Genomic DNA, 20,801 nt, shown 5'->3' on the forward strand with positions numbered 1-20,801 from the left:
CCCCGTGTACCTCCTCGGACGTGATGGGGCGGTCGAGAGTTGCTGAATCAGTCTGCGAAAGGCCGGGCAACTGGGTCCCAGTGTCCGCCAATAGGGCCCCCAAGGAAGACCGAGGGGTTCGGGCTGCATAAAGGGTTGCGTAATAGCTGGCGAAGGTCCGAGCGATGGCCTGAGAGGTGACATGCTGAGCCCCCCCCCCTCTCCCTGGATCTCCGGAATGATGCGGCTGGCCTTGGGGTAGGACACCAGGTTGTGCAAGAGTTTGCCATTCTTGTCCTCTGAGTCTGAAGGCGCGCCACCTGGGTCTTGAGTTGGCCGATGTCGTCCTCCGCTGACGAGATACGGGCCTCCGCCTCTGCGACTCGCGCCGCCGCGTTGCGCAAATCCTGACGGATGAGAGCCATGTCAACCCGTACTTCTCCAATCTTATTCTCGACGGATGCCTGCAATGCACCTATCGCTTGCAGGATGGTGGTGAGGTCACCCCCGGGGGCGCCCGACCAATTGGGCGCATCGCTGCCCTGGTCTCTGTCCGATGTAGTAAATTGGTCCATCGTCGTTTGGGTCTGGGGGCCGAAGCCTGCTGGGTACGGCGTTTGCCCCTGGCCAACAGAACTGGCCCCTATCGACACAGGACTGGCGAGCTGTTCCACGGAGGAGGAGGGAGGGGACCCGCCACACCCAGACCGTCGGTACTCCGGTCCAGGCACCTAAAGTCCCCCCCGAGCCCAAGAAAGGCGGTCGCCGTCCAATGGGTCGCTCCAGGTGGTAGGCCCCACACGATGACCCAGCGGGGAACGGGCACTCCTTTTGGCGACCACTACTCCAGCACCTTCAAACCGGTCCCCCCGTCTAGTAGCCGCCACCTCACCCTCGGGGGCAAAGCGGAGGGCCACGAATAACAGGCAGTTCATGTGGGGCCGAGGCCCGGAGTCTGATCAGTAGTAAACCTCCACACTCCCGCCAGACGGGTCAAGGACACGCCTCACATACCGGAGCGCGGTTTAGAAGGACGTGGGGGACACCACTCCAACGAGGGGGGCGGAGGCGCTGTCTCGCTGCCACACGACACGGGCGAATCCCACCTCGGGCCCCCCCCCCCCGGGCTCCGCTGGAGAGGCAGACAAATGTTCGGTCCTGACGGCGGATGGAGGGAACCAGTCAGGGACCAGAGGAGGTGCGGGAACAGAGGGTGGCAGCGGAGGAGGGGGGGGGGGCCCAGGGTATCCATCCGCCCGGCTGCCCCGCCACCCGACGTAGTGGCAGATCTCCGACCCCCACACCACTCACCAGAGACACCCTCGGTGCGGCCGGTGGACCCCCGCACTAGTCACCGCCACCATCAACGCCACCAGCCGAACTGCCGGCCCGACCCTGGGCCCACCCTCCGCTACCCGCCTTGGTAGCCGAAGTCAGCGCCTCACCAAGCCTCTTGGGCCCACACACATCCGGCTGGAGGTGGGTGCCGAGGAACCTGCCAGGGGGTCAACAGCTCAGGCCGCACAGCGCCCACCAGGCCGCCCCAAGTTCCGTAGGTCAACCAGCAGGATGACTAATCAAGCCCTCAGAGCAGCGTCCTCCACCCGGTCCCCCACTCTGCACCGCTGGTTCAGTCCAGGGGGGGGGGGGGAGCAGGGCTCGATAGCTATGGCTGGCCAGGGCTGCCGCACCTCACCCGCTGCTCAGCACCACCGCGAGGGAGGGGGCTGCTGTGGAGAGGCCTGGGTAAATGGGCGCGAGCAGCCTCCCCTCACTCCGTTGCCCGATACCGGCAGCCGATCTCCCGCTCCCTGAGGCCCGCACTCACCGCAGTCCAGAGGTTGCGGGTTCCCGCGCGCGGGAACCGCCCGACCCTGAAGCTCCTCCACAGCGCTGCTCAAGACACTCCGAAGCAGCCAGGATTCCCCACCGTCCACACCACCAGGAGAGCCCCTGCCAAGGGGGTGGAGGGGTCGACCGCGTCAGGGACCCGCCACCACAAAACGGGACCTCAGCGGGGCCGCCATCTTGCTCCGTGGCGGCCGGCCGGGTCAACTGATACCCACCGGCCGCGGCAGCTCCGATCGCGCGTCTAAAACCTTCCGGAGCAGCGCCGGAGATGCACAGGAGCCCCAGCAGCACGGGACCCAGGTGGAAGGCAGCAGAAGCGACAGTAGAAAAGGTGGATGACGGAGGGGGTCCAGAGCACTTTCAAAGTGCGACCGCCATCTTGACTCCTTCGGCCACGCCCCCTCAGCGATGCTTTTCATCAGGAGTGGAGCTCGGGTCTTCTGTACGCCTCTCGACCCATACCACTTCTGCCCAGAGTTCTCAAGAAGATCAAGACCGACCGGGTACAATTCATACTTGTGGCTCTGGAATGAACACAGAGGGTCTAGTACCCAGAGCTTGTTCGAATGAGCATCGATCCTCCGAACAGGCTGCCTCTTCAGGAGGATCTTCTGTCGCAGCAGCAGGGGAGGGTCCTCCTCCTCGACTGGTCAACTCTCCGGCTCCCTGCTTGGAGATTTAGTGATGACAGTTTATAGCTTTCAACCTTCCTCCCGAAGTATGTAATGTAATCTTGCTGGCCAGGCATCTCTCCACTAAGACGGTTTACGCCTGCCGGTGGCAAATGTTTGTAAAATATTGTAGAGGAAAGTCTATTGACCCTCTTAATGCTCCGTCTAATATTCTTCTTTTTTTCTGACCCTTGTCCAGCAGGGCCTTGCTTTGGGTACTACTAAGGGTTATCGTTCTGCTCTGTCCGCCTTCATGTGGCTGCCGGACCAACCCTCCTTGTTCAAATCCCATATTTTAAATGGGTTCTTAAAAGGGTTTGTACATACGTTTCCACCTACGCCCTTTATCATGCCACAGTGGGATCTCAGGCTGGTTCTCACATATCTAGTCTGCTACCTTTGAGCTTTTGCACAATTTTCTCCTCCCGCTGCTTACCATCAAGGCTGCCTTTCTAGTGGCTATACCATCTGCCGGGAGGGTGAGTGAACTGCGAGCTGTCATCCAAGCTTCACTACCTGATGACAATCTTGGATAAGGTGGTGCTTTGCACCTGTGCCTCATTCCTTCCAACAGTGGCGACTCCATTCCATCTGGGTCAATCAGTCATGCTGCCCACCTTTTTTGCTCCCCCCACATCCCTGTAAGGAAGAGGAGCGTCTCCATCGTCTAGACCCAAAAAGTGTTTTTACTATCTTGACCACATGAGTCCTGGGCAGACAACCAACTCTTAGTTGGTTACATGGGAGCTAAAAAAGGTCTGGCAATGCAGGAGCGATCCATTTCGTGCTGGGTTGTTATCTTTATTTCGAAATCTGCTTAAAAGCAGAATTACAAGCCCATTATACCAGGGGAAGGCTGCTACCACGGCGTTCGCTCGGGGAGTGCCAGTCCTGGAATTCTGCCAGGCTGCAACGTGGGCTTCTTTGCACGAGTTTGCGAAAAACCTCTGGCTGGACAGTCCGGTCCGTATGGACTGGCATTTCGCCCGTTCGATCCTGCAGGACTTTTTAGTCTAGAAAGTTTGTCCGCAGCCCACAGCCAGGATGTATGGCTTGGGTATCTGTTAAAATGTAAAGAATCTGCAGCTAGAAGTCTCTATCAAATGAACAAGTTACTTACCTTCGGTAACGTATTATCTGGTAGAGACAATATCTAGCTGCAGATTCTTACAGACCCATCCAAGCCTCCCCGCTCTGCAAAATCATTTATTGGACTAAAGTTATTCCCCTTTTCAGGGCCCTAGTTTTGACACATGCAAGTAAGTTCACTTAATCTCTCTGCACCGCTGGCATAGAAAAGTGAGAAGTAACTGGCGTCCGTGCACCTGAGTGGCGCATATATAGGTGACTGCAACGTCACAGGTGTCACCAACAATGTCATGCGGAGCCACACAATGTTACGCAGGGGTAAAGCTCACACAAGTTCCCAGATCCAGTCAAAGGTAAGTAATTTGCAGCTAGATCGTGTCTCTACCAGATAATGCGTTACCGAAGGTAAGTAACTTGTTCGATGTGTGATTTCTCTTTAACTCTGCCCCAGCCTTTTTTTCAAAGTCCAATTTGATAATTAGTATTTGTTTTAGGCTTAAGTGTTGATATTTCTTTTATATACTTATTTGGTGATTGAATAATTCAGTTTTTAAGATGTCGCTTGAAAATATTAAGTGTTATTTTGTTGATTTTTGTAGGTATTGCTGTTTTTGGATATTCAATGTCCGTGTCCATTGGTGGTATATTTGCCTCTCGGTACCTCCATGTGGACTTGCTTCATAATGTCCTTCGGTCACCTATGAGCTTCTTTGAACGAACACCCAGTGGGAACCTTGTAAACCGCTTCTCAAAAGAAATAGACACAATTGATTCAACTATCCCTCAAATAATCAAAATGTTCATGGGATCGATGTTCAATGTAATCGGCGCATGCATCATCATTCTGCTGTCCACACCAATAGTTGCAGTAGTCATCCCACCATTGGGGATCATTTACTTTTTCGTTCAGGTAACCAATCATGATCATATGTCTTTCTGTAAGTTGTGATTAGCAGTGAACAAATTATGTTTGATTCATAGAACTTGTCTTGTTTCAAACAGAAAATATTATACATCATGAGAAGAAATTGCCTAGGATTCCTATAGACAGATAATCTATAACCTTCTTTTATATATTTAGCCGAAGGCTTAATTACAGGTTTTTGTGATATTGAGTGATGCTTCATATCTCATGTTTTATAATTTTCTGTTTGTGGAAGACTAGGTAATCAAGGCAAAAATGACAATGGTACCTTAAACCCCTCTGCCACCAGGTGGTGAGCGTGCAGTCATAAAATGAGTTGAAGAGACAGGTTGCCACTCATGAATGGTTCTAATAAGAAATTAGAAATGCTGATGTCAGTAGGCAGTAACTTTCTGAATAGAAATAAATCAAGCATTGGCAAAGCCAATATGTCTTACCTATGAGAGCTATTGGCTGCTATAGAGCAACGCAGATGCTTTGCATTGTGGCTAAAATTATTTTTTAAAGTGCTATGATGCAGCCAGGCCTATTTTTTTTTTTTTTTTTTAGGTGCATTACCACTAAATGTATCAGTTGTTTTTAACAATTGTCTTTAGCAATGCTGCACAGTAGCCACGCTGCTATACAGCATGGCTACAAATCATTGCCAAAACCGGCAGTGCCCATCTGTACAGCATGAACAAAGGGCAATGCTATAGCCAATAGTTCCAAAGGTGAGACCTATTGACTTGCCAATGCTCGTCTCAGCACAACACCCCGGTCAGTCTGTACAAATCAGTTAATCTCTCCATGCATGAAAAAGAAAAACAAAGACGTTTGGCAATAGATTATAAAGAAATTGCGCTAATTTCATAGGGAAAATGCTTTGGAAGCAGCTCAAATCTGTTGTAACATTTAAAGCAGATAACATCGGTTACTATAAACATCCATTTCTAAGGAGAAAATGGCTTCTTTGAAGTGCGTGTGACGTAATAAAACAAATGCAAAGAGGTTCAACAAAGATTGCAGAGAAGAAGAAAAAATAAAAGTAGTGCCTCAATCACAGCACGATCAGAGGAGGACAGCAGTCAAGCTGAAACAATCCGTACTTGGTCAATTCTCCAAACAAAGGAAAAGGAAGTAAAGCCAGCATGTACTAGCCAATTAGAAGGCAGCGAATAAGAGTGACAATCAAGCTACAAAATGTTAATCAATGGGCGGGCTGCAAGCCCTGTGTAAACAATATCTTATGCAAAGGAGGGTGTATGCTGTTGCACGCGAGACCTATAAGAAAACCATTCCAAAATAATGTAACTTTTTTTTTTATAACAGGTTTTATTGGCATACTTTCAAAATGCTGGAATATTTATCCTGTTAAATTATTATTTTGTGAATGTTTACATATATTGTCAAATCTTATGCTTAATACAAACTTAACAACACAATAGCTCCAATGCAATCGTATGAGTCAGTGTAATAGATATGAATCGTGATAACTTGTTCTCCCTTCAAGGTGACTTTTCTGTGCTTCGTAAGACCCAATTTCAGAGCCTAAAATACCTGTCGTTGCTGGCTCTGGCAGGACCAGCCCGCGGTAATCCGCCCATCTTTGCCAAATTTTTAGGATGTTTTTGTGGGCATTCACAGGCCTGGAAGACCGGAATCTCTAAACCCTTTCAAAATTCTATTCCATTTTTCCACGCTCTTATAGTAGGGGGTGTATCTTGTTTACATGTTCTTGCGATATCACGTTTGGCGATGGTAAGGCCAGCCAGAGGAGATGTCGCTTATTTTTATTGCCGCGTATTGTATCTGTTATGTGTAGCAGTGTCAATCTAGGGCAGGGGCGTTATAGTTAGCTGGACTTTTCACTCGTACAAAACCATTGAAATTCCCCCGTTATAGTTGGTTCAGCTAACTACAACTCGCGCGCCCGCAATGCACTGTTGATGACGTCACATATTACATCACTCATGACCTGGTCAGTGACATCACTCATGACATCTCAAATGACATCACTGATCTAGGGGATCTAGGTAGTTCCCATCCGAGAACTTCCAATAGGCATGCCAGCACACCGGTCCAAAATCTATCCAAAGCCGTACATGCCGAAACTGTGTGTAAAAGACCCTTCATAATTTTTACAGCGTAAGCATATAGGGGATTCAATAAGGCCCGCCCTCCACAGTCTATAGCGCGTATAATTGGCCCGATGTAAGTACTTAAACTGAATAAGTTCTAGTCGGAAGGATATGGCAGCTCCTCTGGGAGACTCCAGAGCTTCAGTCCAATCATAAGTGTCTAAAGGGCCGACATCTATTTGTCAGGCCTCTTTGAGTTTCTCAAGAGTAGTGGCGCTATCAGTAATTAGAGATTGATATATTTTGGATATCTTATGCTCTCCCTGATCCCCCATGAGGAGTTTGCCCTCTAATGGGTTAAATTCTGGAAATGATTTGACCTAATCAAATCAAAACGAGCTTTATTCGATTTTGAGCAATAAAATCATAAAAACAAACATATAAAAAGAGAATACATAGTCATCTATTGCATTTTAAAATTCATCAGTACGCAGCTTTCATGGGTAAAATCCTATAAATTGATAATATACATGTTAACATTCTGTGATTCCCTAAATAGTCAATCTCGTACTAATTTATTTCGGCCCAACGTGTTTCTCACAATTCAGTTATTGAGACCTTTCCTGGTCCTCAATACGCTCTTAAGGAAGCCCACCATAGAACCAATACAATAACAATTAACCAATATCTGTAAGTACATGAAGGCAGGACGACATTGCCTCCATCCTCCCTGTTGTTTTAATAGTGGTATTAGCCATCTTTGCCTTTTGCTAGTATAAAACTTACAGAATAGAACCACATGCATCGTACTTTGTGATGAAACATTGTCACAGGGGCATAGACCGAGTTCCCTTGACCAGTCATTAATGGCTGGGTAAGTAGTCAAATGGTGGAAAGTCCCAAACCTAAATCTTGTCAAAAGGTATCTGTCATATCCACCCAAAACATATAACAGATATGGTTGAATGTTGCATGCAGTGTTAATTAGTTGATGTTTGACCACCATAGGTTTATTCATCTCAAGAGTTAACCTATTTCCTTCTAAGTGGGTCATGCAAACTTTTTTAAACTCCTACCAATTGATGAGGTTCATACTGTCGGGCAAGGTAAAATATTCAGGGTGACCAATGTCCTGCATAAAATTTTCCACGTATTTCAACCATAAAATTTTACAGACATTGTCTAATCTCATTGCGTCCTTTATTATTTCCCCGTTAAGGCCCGTGCTGTCTGTGGTCCAAATTCTGTGCCATAGCAATACCGGCTGTGCGTTAATTAGATCAGAAATGTATGCAACTGCACGGTGGGAGATCTCTGGACGAGGGGGGGATTCAAAACCTTTGAGACGCTGCAGACGGAGTTTCAGCTGCAAGGCAGTGAGTACTTTCGGTACCTACAAGTCCGCCACGCGCTGGGCTCCGTCTTTCCGGATGTCGCGTCCATCCCGGAGTCTTCCCCCCTGGAGGACAGAGTGCTGGATGGCCATGTTCCAGACAGCACAATCTCCCTTATATATAAAAAACTGATCAACGACAGATCGTGCCTGCTGATTAGTCTCCGCGAGGCCTGGGTTGCCGACGGGCTGGAACTGGACGACGAGGATTGGATTTCCGCGGTGGCCTCTCCGAAGGAGGTGGCCATCCCGGCTCGCCTTCGCTTCGTCCAGCTTAAGATCCTTCACCGGGTATACGTGACGGGGCCAAGGCTTCTACGTATGGGCTTTGCTGGTGACGGATTGTGTAAGCGTGGCTGTGGTGCTTTGGCAACTTTCATGCATATACTGTGGGAGTGCCCAGAGGTGGAGCGATTCTGGCGTGGTGTGCATGAGGTTCTGCGTGTGGTTACGCGTGTCGCGCTGTTGCCTGAAGCGAGGAGATGCTTGCTGAATGTGTGGGAACCAAATGACTATTCGGTCCCGCAGACGCGGTGGGTGACTCTGGGATACATGATAGCTAAGCGTGACATTGCCCAATTGTGGGGATCCCAGAGGCCCCCGGCGGTGTTGGCCTGGAAAGAACATATGGATTGGTGTATGTTTCGTGAAAAGGTAGTGTATGTGGCGAGGGGTAAGCCTGGGGCGTGGGTGAAAATCTGGGGCCCCTGGAACGCCTACCGCGGGGGTATTTGTGTGCCGCCACTGCTACCGGCTGCCTCGCCAGCTCCGTCCCCCTAGCCGACTCCCCTCCCTCAGCCGTGGGCACGTGGTTCCCCAGTCCCTGATCTACTCCCATTCCCCTCTTCAGAGTTTTGCTGCTGGTTGGGATCCCCCACTTACGGAGCACGTGCCGTCACTTTGGATTGCGGGTTGCCTTGCGGGTGTGGTTTTTTTGTGTTGTTCTGTTTTGATAAAAGGAAACCGTATTGTGGGCTTGGAGTTATGCGGCCTGCGCTATTGATGTCTCCTGTTTTACCAATCTGCACCGCCAAGAGACTCTTACTGTATGTATGTCATATGCTCTTGTCACTCTAGCGGCCGGCCGGGTGGTTGTAGGCCCATACCTGTAACTTCTTCAAAATGCAATAAACGGTTTCAAAAAAAAAAAAAAAAGAAATGTATGCAACTCCTAACTCAGAGTGACAATTAAAAACCGGTGTACTAGTTGGGACGGCTAGAATGAACCTCAAAAAGGCATTTTCCATACGTGTAAATGATATACAGTCTTGAAATCCCCAGATACCTGCCCCATAAAATGCTATGCTCACTCACTTTGCCTGGTAAATCTTTAATAACATTTCTGGTGGTCATTTCCCTAACTTTTTAGAAAAATTTAAAAGAGCTGCGATGGACTTCATAAAACTTAAGGACCTAGCCTTAACTGCTGGAGCCCAAGAGCCGGTTCTATCAAAAAGGACGCCCATATAGCTAAAAGGAGTAATGGATTCCACCGTACAGCCCCCCCCCCCCCCTGAAAACTTCTATTCTTGTTTTTCGCTCTCCCACATGACATCACAAAACTTTTCTTGGCTTTCAATTTTAAACCAAGCCTATCCATGAATGTGGTGTAAAAAGAGAGAGCCCTTTGTAACCCAACCTGGGTGTGGGCCATGAGCACTGCATCGTCGGCATAGTGAAGAGATGCTATCGGGCGGGTATTTACAAGTGGCGGATCCCTGGTGTGTAGCACCAACTCCTGTTCCAAGGCGTTAGTGTATAGAAAGAACAGGAGTGGTGCCAGAACGCAGCCCTGCCTTACGCCTCGTTCTATTTTAAATGGGGTGGTACACTCACCCTCTATACCATAACGGACCTTTGCGGTAGCTCTAGAGTATAACTGTCTTAAAAACTGAAGTAAAACTGGGTCAACTTTCAATTCATTTAGGATACCCCACAGCTTATGTGCTACGCAGTTGAAAGCAGCTGTGAGGTCTACGAAGGCCAGATAAAATGTCCCTGCTTTGGCCTGGGTGTATTTACCAATTAAAATATTTAAGTTCAAAATCTGATCGTTGGTTCCTAAACCAGCTCTAAAACCATATTGGATGTCGCTTAAAATACCATTTTCTTTGGTCAATCCCTGTAATCGATCTAGAACAATCCTGCCCGCTATCTTCATCAAAGAATCCAACAAAAATATTGGACGGTAGGAGCCAGGGTTCTCCCGCTCACCCTTTTAAAAAATGGAGGCCATGATTGATTCGGACCATGTGCTAATAAATCCTTTTTCGCAACATGCTTGTAAAAGCCTAGTTAAAATGGGGCCCCAAATCTCCAGATTTAGCTTATAGAGATCAATTGGTACCCCATCGGGGCCAGCGGCCTTGCCACTCTTGCTTGCCTTGAGTGCAACATTTACATCATGGAGCGAGATATGAAATTTTATAGGTGTAAAGGACTGGTGTGCACTCCCTGTTTCTAGCCTATGGGATGCTTCCTCAATAGTCTTCTGTTTTGAATAAACTTTAGAAAAGAAGTCTATCCAGGTCTGTTCCGCTATGACCGACTCAATTGATAGAACGTCTGTTTTATTAATGAGAAATGGGGCGTTAACTGCTGACCAGAATTTCGAGCTATCTTTGCTTTCGGCGGCATCGCTGAGATCATTCCAGGCCTTATCTTTCAGCCCGATTATCCTATTTTTCCTTGCTGCATTATACAGCTTTCTACAGGCCCTAATCTCATTCTTATCTCTTGCCTCTCTATGTAAGGCGTTCTTTAAATTAGAGTAGCTTTTAGCGCAATTTTTATCAAACCAGCCCTTCCCAGTATTGCGCGTGCCTTTACGTTCCGTAATCAGTGTTTCTAACAATCTCAGTGATACTATTAAAAGCAATTAAAAAATCTTCGTATGTTGAGCTATCGCTTAGACATTTTAAAATTGGATCTTTTGCCTTTACTACTATCTCGTTACTTAACTCCATAGGGTCCCGACTTCCCCAGCAGGTGGCATAACCATTTCTTCTACCCAATTTAATATTCTGAACCCATGCTATTTTGTTACAGGTTCTCCTTGACGCACAACTTGGGACGGCTATATTCACACTGATAGCCAAGTGATTGCTCATGACGGTTTGGTGTATATCATAGGCTTTCACGTGGCTAGCATAACGGTTTGGGATAGTGATGAAGTCAATGGTTGATTTGGTACCTCTACCTATAAATGTATGCCCAAACTCCCCGGGTGTACACAAGCGGTTGGAGTATCCCAGGTCATGTTTAAACATGATTTCATTAAGCAGCTCGCCTTTTATGGTATGTTGGAAGTGGATCGGCGGATTATCCTTATCTTAGGTTAAACCACACTTCCCTGATTTCGCCACCGGGCACAAACTGGTATTAAAATCTCCACCCAAAATGGGGATGATCTCGAGGTCGCTCTTTAATTCTAGGGTGCTAATATGTCCACCGAGCTTCTCCAATATAGCTCCCAACTGGCCTATTTCTGTGTTATTTTAAAAGTTGACCAGGAGCAATGCATTGCTGCAGTCCAATATGTATTAAGACCGCTTGATAGTAGATTTCTGAACTAACCATCTCGCTCTTATATACACCAAGCAGATTCGAAATGTAAACACATAGCTCTCCTTTTGGCCTACCACTAGGTGATTGAATTGCAGGTGTATGATATGTCTTGTACCCATTAATATGTGTTATCGATAGCCCAGGTCTCTTGCAGACACAAAACATTGAAGTTATTAATAAAAGTCAACCAGGCTGTGTCGTTCACCTTATTCCTTAAACCGGCCACATTCCAAAAAAGGATTCTGCATGGCCCTAACTCATGATCGATTAGGTTCATGTGGCCACCACCTGGGACATAGACACTACTTGGGATACTAACCCCTTCATCCTCTCGTACTTCCAAAACCGGGTTCTGCGGGATTAATACAATCTGATTTTCAGCAGTAGGGATATGCTGGAGTACAAGCTTGCCCCTATCTATCGAATGTCAATCGTTTTCATCTAATGTAGTTAGGGGACCACATCTATTTGAGTTGGCTAGTTTGACATGAGCCCTCTCGTGTCCAACCTTGCGTACCATGGTTTTCTGGGGCGTTTTTAGTTTGTGGTCGATAAAAGAACCCCAGAGGGCTGACTTGGATGCTGGTATTAAATGTATTTAATTTATACGTTCTCAATAGGATTTCCCTGACTAAGGCCGGTGATCCTAGCGAGAGAACTATGCAGTCTCCTTCATAAAGTTTACTGCTGCGACCAACCCAGTCAACCCTCCTCACCATCTTAAGTTCCCTGAAAAGACCATTTGTTAAGCCTGTCCTATTACCCAATCAATTTAATGTCTTATTTCTTAACGCCGGCCATGTTTCCATTGTTACTGATGGGAGCTGTGGAACATTAGCTAAGATGATAGTGTATGGTATTGCTGCTGGGGGGAGGTTAAGTATTTGTGCTCTATCCCTCTCCCCAGAAGCGTTATTGACAATTTTACTAGTACTTTCCCCACCCTTCTGTTCAGTTCTCATTTTACTATCTTCCCCACCTGAGACTTTATATCGATATACCTTTGCGTCTTGTGTAAGACTTTTACCTAGAGATGTAGATGCATTTTGGCGAGGGTCCTTACACTCCCCCCGCTTACTAATTTCTATGGTTTTCTCGGAGTTGTCATTTTTAAGACAGACCTGTCTGGTTGCACATCTCTGCCCAAAGATTTCTGGTTTACTACTCCATTATTTTGTGTGGTATTTTGATGAGCCCCTAAAAAAAAATTCTAGGCCAATTTCAATTTTTTCCAATCTCGTCACAAGAGTGTTAATAGATAACGGCACAAACACCTTTGAGTCTTTTATAACTATACACAAATCCATCACTTTGCTTGAGGATTAGGTACCAGTTTTTATCCCCCTCAAAGCGCTTGTGGTGGCCATATCCTTTTGTGTTTTGCTCCTAGCACCCTGCGTTTTCCCATGTATCTTTTTTAAATGGGTCTTTAATGGTCTAGATGTATGAGCAGGAAACGGATGGACTTTATCAATGTTAGGTGTAATGGTGTGCCCAATCTGCAAATATTAGTAAAATTGGGAGTTATGTAGGGACAATTCATCCTTAAGTGCCTGGGATGATTAAAGGACAGTACCCTGAATGGCATTGCCAATGGTTGAGATGCATATGTGGTCCCATTCGCGGAACTCCTGAAGCCCAGTCAGGTGAGAGAGTAATTGGTTGTGCCAGAGTGGTGTATCACGGGTAATGCGGGTAATAATGAGCGGTGATTTGAGTTACTATATAAATGGGATGTGAGTCTGGTCATTTAATACCCATCGCTCTATTGCGCATGCTGGGTCGTCGCTAGATCCATGGCACCAATCATTAATCACTTGAAGATGTGAGCCTCTGTTGTAGGCCAGCATATCTGCGGCAGCGATACCACCAAGATACATGGATTGTAAACATGTACGGAGTGCAACCCAGGTGAGCTGAGACGAAATTGGCGACTCGAATTGTAGCGGTCAGGTCAGTGTATAGGAGTTTGATATATTTTATAAACTGTGTGCCAAAATTGTAGCGTGGTAAGAGTGTAAATGGGTGTATCCAACTAATGGAGTCAAAGGCTTTGTCCATATCCGCTAATAGTAATGCTGGGGGTCTATTTAACCGATCTGCAGCTGCGATCGCATTAAGTGCTCTCCGGATGTTGTGGTGGGTTGAATGGTGGGTCATAAAGCTGTCTTGATCTAGAAGGACAATATCAAATATATATGGTAGCAGCCTATTCGCAAGAATTTTAGCAAGGATTTTTGCATGGGTGTTTAAGAGAGATTGAACGGTATGAGAAGTGGTGTTTGGATGGTCTACCTGGTTTAGGAAAAACTACCATTTCTGCGTGCTGCCAGTCAGATAGGAGCTGTCTCATCTCTGTTGATTCCTGAATTGTATTATGGATATGAGGACCTCAGTGGGATAGGAAAGCTTTGTAGAACTTTCTCGGATAACCATTAGGACCAGGGGCTTTGCCTGTCTGCAGCTCCAACACAGCTTTTGTGGCCTCCTCAAGTGTAATGGGTGTGTCTAGGGAGTCTCGCATATCTTCTGGGATGATACGTGGTGGGATATCATCTAAGAATTTCTCTATCAGTGAGACATGAATCACCTCCCTAGGTTGATACAGTTCACCGTAGAATTGCGCAAAGCTGCTAGGGATGTTGGTTGGGTCTGTTAGGGTCGTTCCCTGAATATCCTGAATAGGGTGGGGAAGGGGTGTGGATATAGTCTGTTTACATAGTTGGTATAGTAATTTGCTAGATTTATCGCCCCACTGATCTATTCGGCTCTGGGATGCCAACCAAGCTTGTTTGCCTTCTTCCATTAATATACTTTGGTATTGTTGTTGAGCAAGTTGTAGATTCCCACGTGCTATAGAGGCATCACGATCAATGGTCAGATAAACCACGGGGTAGGATTATTGCCTCTGTCATTCTCTGGACATGATTCCCAACTATGAATATGTAGTCTACTTGAGGATATGTTTTGTACGGCTGAGTGGTTTATGAAGCCCTTAGCATAGAGATGTAGCACCCCCCATGTGTCCACCCAGCCCACCATGTTCACAAGGGCTAGTTCGGATTCCCTGGAATTCTCCCTGGCCCCGATCGGTGTGAGCATGTATTGCATCATTCCATGTTAAGAGACATTCGGGAAGGAGAGCCCACACATCAATAAAACAATCTATAAATGTTTGAGATAATGGGGAGGGGGCAATTTACGCTATCCATGACTGTGTTTACCATTGATAGAACCATGGACAATAACATATCTTCTGTGTATGTCAGTCCATTGGGTGATACGTATGAATGGAACTCAACGATGTATTATTAGGGCCACGCCACTAGAGCCCCAAGTGAATCCCTTGTGATCTACTTGATCATAGCCGTAACGGTATAGATATGGTGTCTTAGTGCCCATGAGATGTCTCTTGTAAGATTACTATGTCTGCTCTGGATCGCCTTGCCTGTTGAAGTATCACACCCTGCTTAACTTTGAGTATGCCCCTAACATTCCAACTGAAGCAATGTAGCTGTCCCTGCGAGGTTTCAACTGTTGGCAACGACATTGACATGCCTTGGATGGTGTGTTTTATGAAATTGCACAGAGAATATCTATCAAATGTTACACTGGCTAAGCATTCAATACAAAAATCATAACCCAATACCCTCGTACCCCCCCCCCCCCCTCCCCCCCATCTCAACCCCACCCCAATACCTCATAGAATTTGAAGCATCTGTCGCGGATGAGACCCCATGACGGCCTCAATGTGGGGCCAGCGGCTTGTTCCTCCAGTGGACCCATAGGCCATAGTGGCAATTTTGCAGAAAGACAGGTGTTTAGGGTCCCAGCCCGTGAGGTGGCTGGTTAAGCATGATACAAATATCTTGGTACATTGTTATGAGGTTTAAATGTATGTTCATTTTGGCTCTGCACATGCGCTCCCAGCAGACTTGTCCTCTGGATCTCTACCTGGACCAATGCCACTGTCCGCCCTGCTGCTGTGTTCATCGGCGGTGCAATTCACCAGAGGGCAAATGTGTCATGCTGAGGAGGAATGTGGGGCTTGGTGTGTGTCTGTTTCTGTCCACCTGAAGACGGCCTCCGGCGTGTCAAAGAAGAGTACGTGAATTATATACGACGCGCAGTCGTGTACTTTTGTGCCCCTGTTATACTCTGTTTCTTTGAGGCCCGATTGGCAACCAGAGGACAGTGAGGAGGACTGGGAGGCGTCCGGAGACACTTTGACTGAACAGTTGGGTTATGAACCGGACTGGAGAGAGAAACCGAAGGAAGCCAGTGGTCTGGATACCTCACCATACTTTGGCATGTTGTCTCCTCCTACTGTGGCTATGGAGGAGGGAGCTTCTTATGCAGTGGTATTGCGTTGGGCGGCCGAGGCTCTCATCCTCAAACCCCCCATACGGTGGCGGTCAGGTCTAACCTCCTGACAGAGGTTCTACAACTGGCATCAAGCTCTTCGGAGCTCCTGCTGCCGTTTAATGAAGCCCTAACTGACCTCCTTTTGGGCACCTGGTCCAGGCCCAACACAGGGGCTCCTGTGGATAGGATGATTGCCAGACACCACCGCCCGGCCCCAGGCGATCCCACTTTCCTCTCCCAACACCCCACCCCTGAGAGCTTGGTGGTCCAAACCTCCACGTCCAAAGGCGCATTCCCTAATGCACCACCTGATGGGGAATCCAAAACCTGGACCACCTTGGGAAGATGTTGTTCGAGGCATATGAGCTTCTGATTCCACACTTGTGCATAGATCGCCATCTGGTGTTGGGCCCGGATGTTTGCAGTTTGTTTTTCCTCTTGGAAACTCTTTGGAAGTCACGAGGTCGGTGACTCCTCCTTTGGATTGTATTGCGCATGGGGTTCGGCTCCATCCTCAGATTGTTTTTTTCCGCCATCGGGCTCAAATGTGGTCTTCGCGCTCCGGTTCTGAACAGCTTCCAGTTCGACGGTCGACGCGCAATCCTCACCTTAAACCGCGGTATTGTTTCGATCGCGATCTCCCCCACTCGACGCGCCTTCTCATCGCCACAGACCTTCAGTTCCAGTCGTCGTCGACGGCGGCCTTCGGGCCTCTCCAAGCTAATGGAAAGGACTCCATTTAAAAAGTGCCCTCGATGTGGGTCCAAATTCCCCCACACCGATCTCCACGAGGTATGCAATCTCTGCCTCTCCCCTGAACACGAGGCTCGAGACTGTCCGGCGTGCAAGTCCTTCCGGTCCAAAAGACTATTCGGGACCGAAGAGCCAGAAGAACTGTGGAGCACTCCTCGACGACGATTCCGGACAACATCTTCGGAGAAGGCATCGACGCTCCAGAGCAGTACTCCTAAGAGGACCTCGTCAGCGCTTCCGAGGCAGACGACTCAGATGTGGAGGACATCACCCCGGCGCAGAGGGTTGTGAGTACTGATCCCCCCCAGCCCCCCCCCACACCCCTGCCGGCACCGAAAAAGGCTCCGGTCACGCCTTCGCCTCCAGGCCTAGGCAAGACCAAGGACACTGCTTCCAACACCGCACCTTCGGGCCCGGTGAAGAAGCCAAGCAAGCCTTCCGGCGGCTCGGGCTCGAGCCAGCCTACTCCCAGAACCGATCAACACGCTTCGGCGCCGAAAAAGAAGCCGATCCCCATATCGACACCGAGCTCCGCACCGAAGCACTCTGGGTCGAAACCCAGCTCTTCGGCACCAACAACACCTTCGGTGCCGACCAAAGCACACAAGGCCACCGGCACTGACACTTCGAGGCCAAAATCCATCTCGGCGCGACCAAGCGTCCGCAGGTTCCCAAACCAGGTTCCAAACCAAGAACCGGCACGGAAAAGCCTAAAAAGCCAATGGCCCCGATTCTTTCGGCGCCGATGGACAGACCAGCCTCACCTGACTTATTTACACCGGATCACTTGCAGAAAACACTCACCAAGGATCCAAAAACTGTACATTTGACACTTTCTTCCAAAAAGAGACATTTGGAGAAGCCTGCTCCACCTCCGCCTCCAAAAAGAAAGGACTCTGCTACCTCCCCGTTCAGAGTACCTTCCTCACCTCCTCCATCTCCTCCACCTCCACCCCCCCCGCCTTCTCCACCCCAACCTCATCGTTCTCCCACCCCTTCTCCACAAGATGATGATCACGGGGACCCATATGATATAGGGCATGTCCCCCAGGACCTACCCGCAGGGGACCCCACTCCTTCAGGTTTCCCAGACCCATGGGATGACTACAATATACCTGATATCCCCAACGTCCCACAAGATGACCTTTACCCCTCCAGGCCATCTCCACCAGAGGACTCATTGGGGTTCCACCACCTACTACTAAGGGCGGCACACTATCACGGGGTAGACTTACGTTCGAGGCATGTGGGCTGCTGAATTCATATCTGTGCATAGATCGCTGCCTAGTGTTGGGTCCGGATGATTGCACATTGTCCTGGAAGAGTCTTCGAAGTATCACGAGATAGGTGGCTCCTCCCCTGGACTACAGTGCGCATGGGCATCCTCTCCATCCTCAGATTGTTTTTTTCCGCCATTGGGTTCGGATGTGCTTATCTTAGCTCAAGTTGGCAAAACTTTATTTAAGGCTGACAGCCTTTAGGTATCGACGGTATTGTTTGCGTTCGGTATCGATACCTTCTTAGACTTGTTACTCAAACTTATTCACCCTTCTCGGACCGAGTTTCGGTCCGACCAGCGATCGATGTTCGAAGATGGAATCGAGGACACCCTTCAAGAGATGTCCTCTATGTCACGCTAAATATCCACACATCGATGTCCATCCGGTGTGCAACAAATGTTTATCACCGGATCATGATGAGTCCAGGTGTATGGCCTGCGCCCGGTTCCGGTCAAAGAAGACCCTTCGGAATAGACGAGCGGCTAGATTGGAGGCCAAACAATCGGCGCCTAACCCGGTTAACATATTCGGCACCGAGGATGAAGAAGTAGAGAGCGTCGAAGAAGTAGACTCGGGCCCTGCTTCGGAGCAGGAATCCCAATACGACGACGATGATGAGGAGATCCTTGGACGAAGACGTCGACGAGGTAGGAGACGACGATGAGGCCCTTGGGGCCGAGGAAGATAGCTCAGGCGAAGAGCTAGGCCAAACCGTCGATGCGGAGGCCGTGAGAGATAGTCTTAATAAGGCTCAGGTCGAGGGATCGCCTGCGGGCCTTACCCAAGATCGGTCGGATTGTTCTACAGCCCCGCCTAAAGGCCCGGCTTCGAACATTTCAAAAGAGCCAGAATTATCAAAAAAGACTGGAGTCGATTCCGTGAAATCGAAACCAAAACCTGCACCTGTCAAATCAAAACCGAAAGTGCAACTGGTTCATGTCGGATCGAAGGCGTCGAAACCTTCCAATCCGTCGACACAAAAGGACATCGGAGCCGAACAAACGAAGAAGGACTTCGGTACCGAGAAACCAAAAAAGGACCTCGGCACCGAGAAATAGAAGAAGGCCCTCGGTCCCGAGAAGACGCAGAGGCCTATGGCACCGAATGTTGGAGCAACACCGACCAAGGTCAAGGCGGTCGATCCGACTACATCAACACCGAGGGGTGCTGAGACTGCCAAAATTCCGGGTCGACAAGGCGTCGATCCCAAACTTCGGACCGAAGACTGGCAAGACACCGGAGACCGCGTCGAGGCCTGCCTCCAAAGAGCCTGTCGGATCAAAAGCACCGTCGGCATTCACGTTACAACAGGTGTCGGAGTCCCTGAAGCGCATCAGGGACCGGGTCACTCTCGAACCGAAAATGGGTCCCGCACCGAACAAGGCCACCAAGACTCACTCGGCGCCGGCACCGATCAAGTTTGGATTGCCACCACCGGGGGCACATAAGATGTTCGAACTTCGGAAAAGTATCGAACAACCAAGAAGAGTGTCCACAGAAAGAACTGATGTCGAAGACTCACGGGGCCAGTTTATCGACGTCGACGCTGGTAGACTGTTGTTCCGCAAGCGGAGAATTATAACAGAAAAGCCTTTGGACTCATACAAAATTCCACTCAAAAGGAAAATGGCGTCAGGTTCGACACCAGTGCTGGTAGAACATTACCACACATACGATCAGGACCCACCATCCTTTTCTCCCACACACTCTGAGACGGATGCAGGAGAAGGCTATACTGAGGATACCACTTATCCTGTGGATACTGACCCTGATGACCAACGGCAAGACCAGGATCAGGCATGGGGAGACCCTAATGACCCAGGAGACCCACAAGATGCTACTGACACTCATCTTTATAATGTAAAACCATCTCCCACTGAAGATACTGCTGCTTTTAACGCACTCATTGAAAGAGCGGCTGCCAATCACGGAGTGGAACTTCATTCTGACTCTGTGGAGGAGGATTTCTTGGTGGACACATTCTCCACATCAGAAAGAACGGTCAAGACTCTACCAATGTTAAAAGGGGTTATTGAACATGCTAAGGACATCTTTAAGGAGACAACCAGAGCACGGGTATTGAACCCGAGAATAGAGAAAAAATACAAACCTGCTCCAGGAGACCCCATGTACATTAAGGGTCAAATTGCCGTTGGACTCCATGGTAGTTTCTAATGCTCGCAAGAGAGCTAACTCACAAACTACCGGGGATGCTCCTCCTCCGGACAAGGATTCCAAAGTGTTAGAAACATCAGGGAAAAGGATAGCAGCACAAGCAGCAAACATCTGGCGCATTGCCAACACTCAGGCACTCCTGGCCAGATACGACGGGTCACACTACGATACCCTAGAAACACTGCTAGAACACCTACCAGGTGAATACAAGGATGGAGCGGAGCTCCTCATCAGAGAGGGACAACTCATTACAAATGCGTCCATCAAATGCGCACTAGATGCAGCGGACACTGCAGCAAGGGCAATCAACACTAGTGTGATGTTGCGGAGGCACGCATGGTTGAGAATATCCGGTTTCAAACCTGAAATTCAAAACAATATCTTAAATCGACCAGTCAACCCAGACTTTTTATTTTGCCCCGAGGTTGACACTACCCTAGAAAAGATTAAAAAGGACACAAACTGCGAAATCTATGGGGGCTCTACAGTCGCAGCAGTTTCGGAGTGGCTCCTTTCGTCGCCCCGGGAATAGAGTAGCAGCTAGAGGTCAGGGGTCCCAGCAGCAGTTCAATAAAGGAGGTACCCAGAGTAACTATAATAAAAACAATAGGGGTGGATATCGTGGATCCAGCATTAAAGGCAGAGGACGAGGACACAACAACACCAGGTCCTTCGCCAATAACAAACAGTGAC

At 48.6% G+C, this 20,801-nt stretch overlaps 1 protein-coding gene across 3 annotated transcripts in view; it reads left to right on the forward strand.

Moving 5' to 3' along the window:
* ABCC1 (ATP binding cassette subfamily C member 1 (ABCC1 blood group)) overlaps positions 1–20,801 on the forward strand; it is a 1,390,768-nt gene that overhangs the window by 964,092 nt on the left and 405,875 nt on the right. For all 3 annotated transcript variants that reach the window (XM_085632083.1, XM_085632084.1, XM_085632085.1), the window contains one exon: positions 4,190–4,500. In XM_085632083.1, the coding sequence (XP_085488209.1) occupies positions 4,190–4,500 (311 nt within the window). The remainder of the gene's footprint in view (positions 1–4,189; positions 4,501–20,801) is intronic.

Source organism: Triturus cristatus, chromosome 10 (assembly GCF_964204655.1).
Source record: "Triturus cristatus chromosome 10, aTriCri1.1, whole genome shotgun sequence".
Lineage (NCBI taxonomy): Eukaryota > Metazoa > Chordata > Amphibia > Caudata > Salamandridae > Triturus > Triturus cristatus.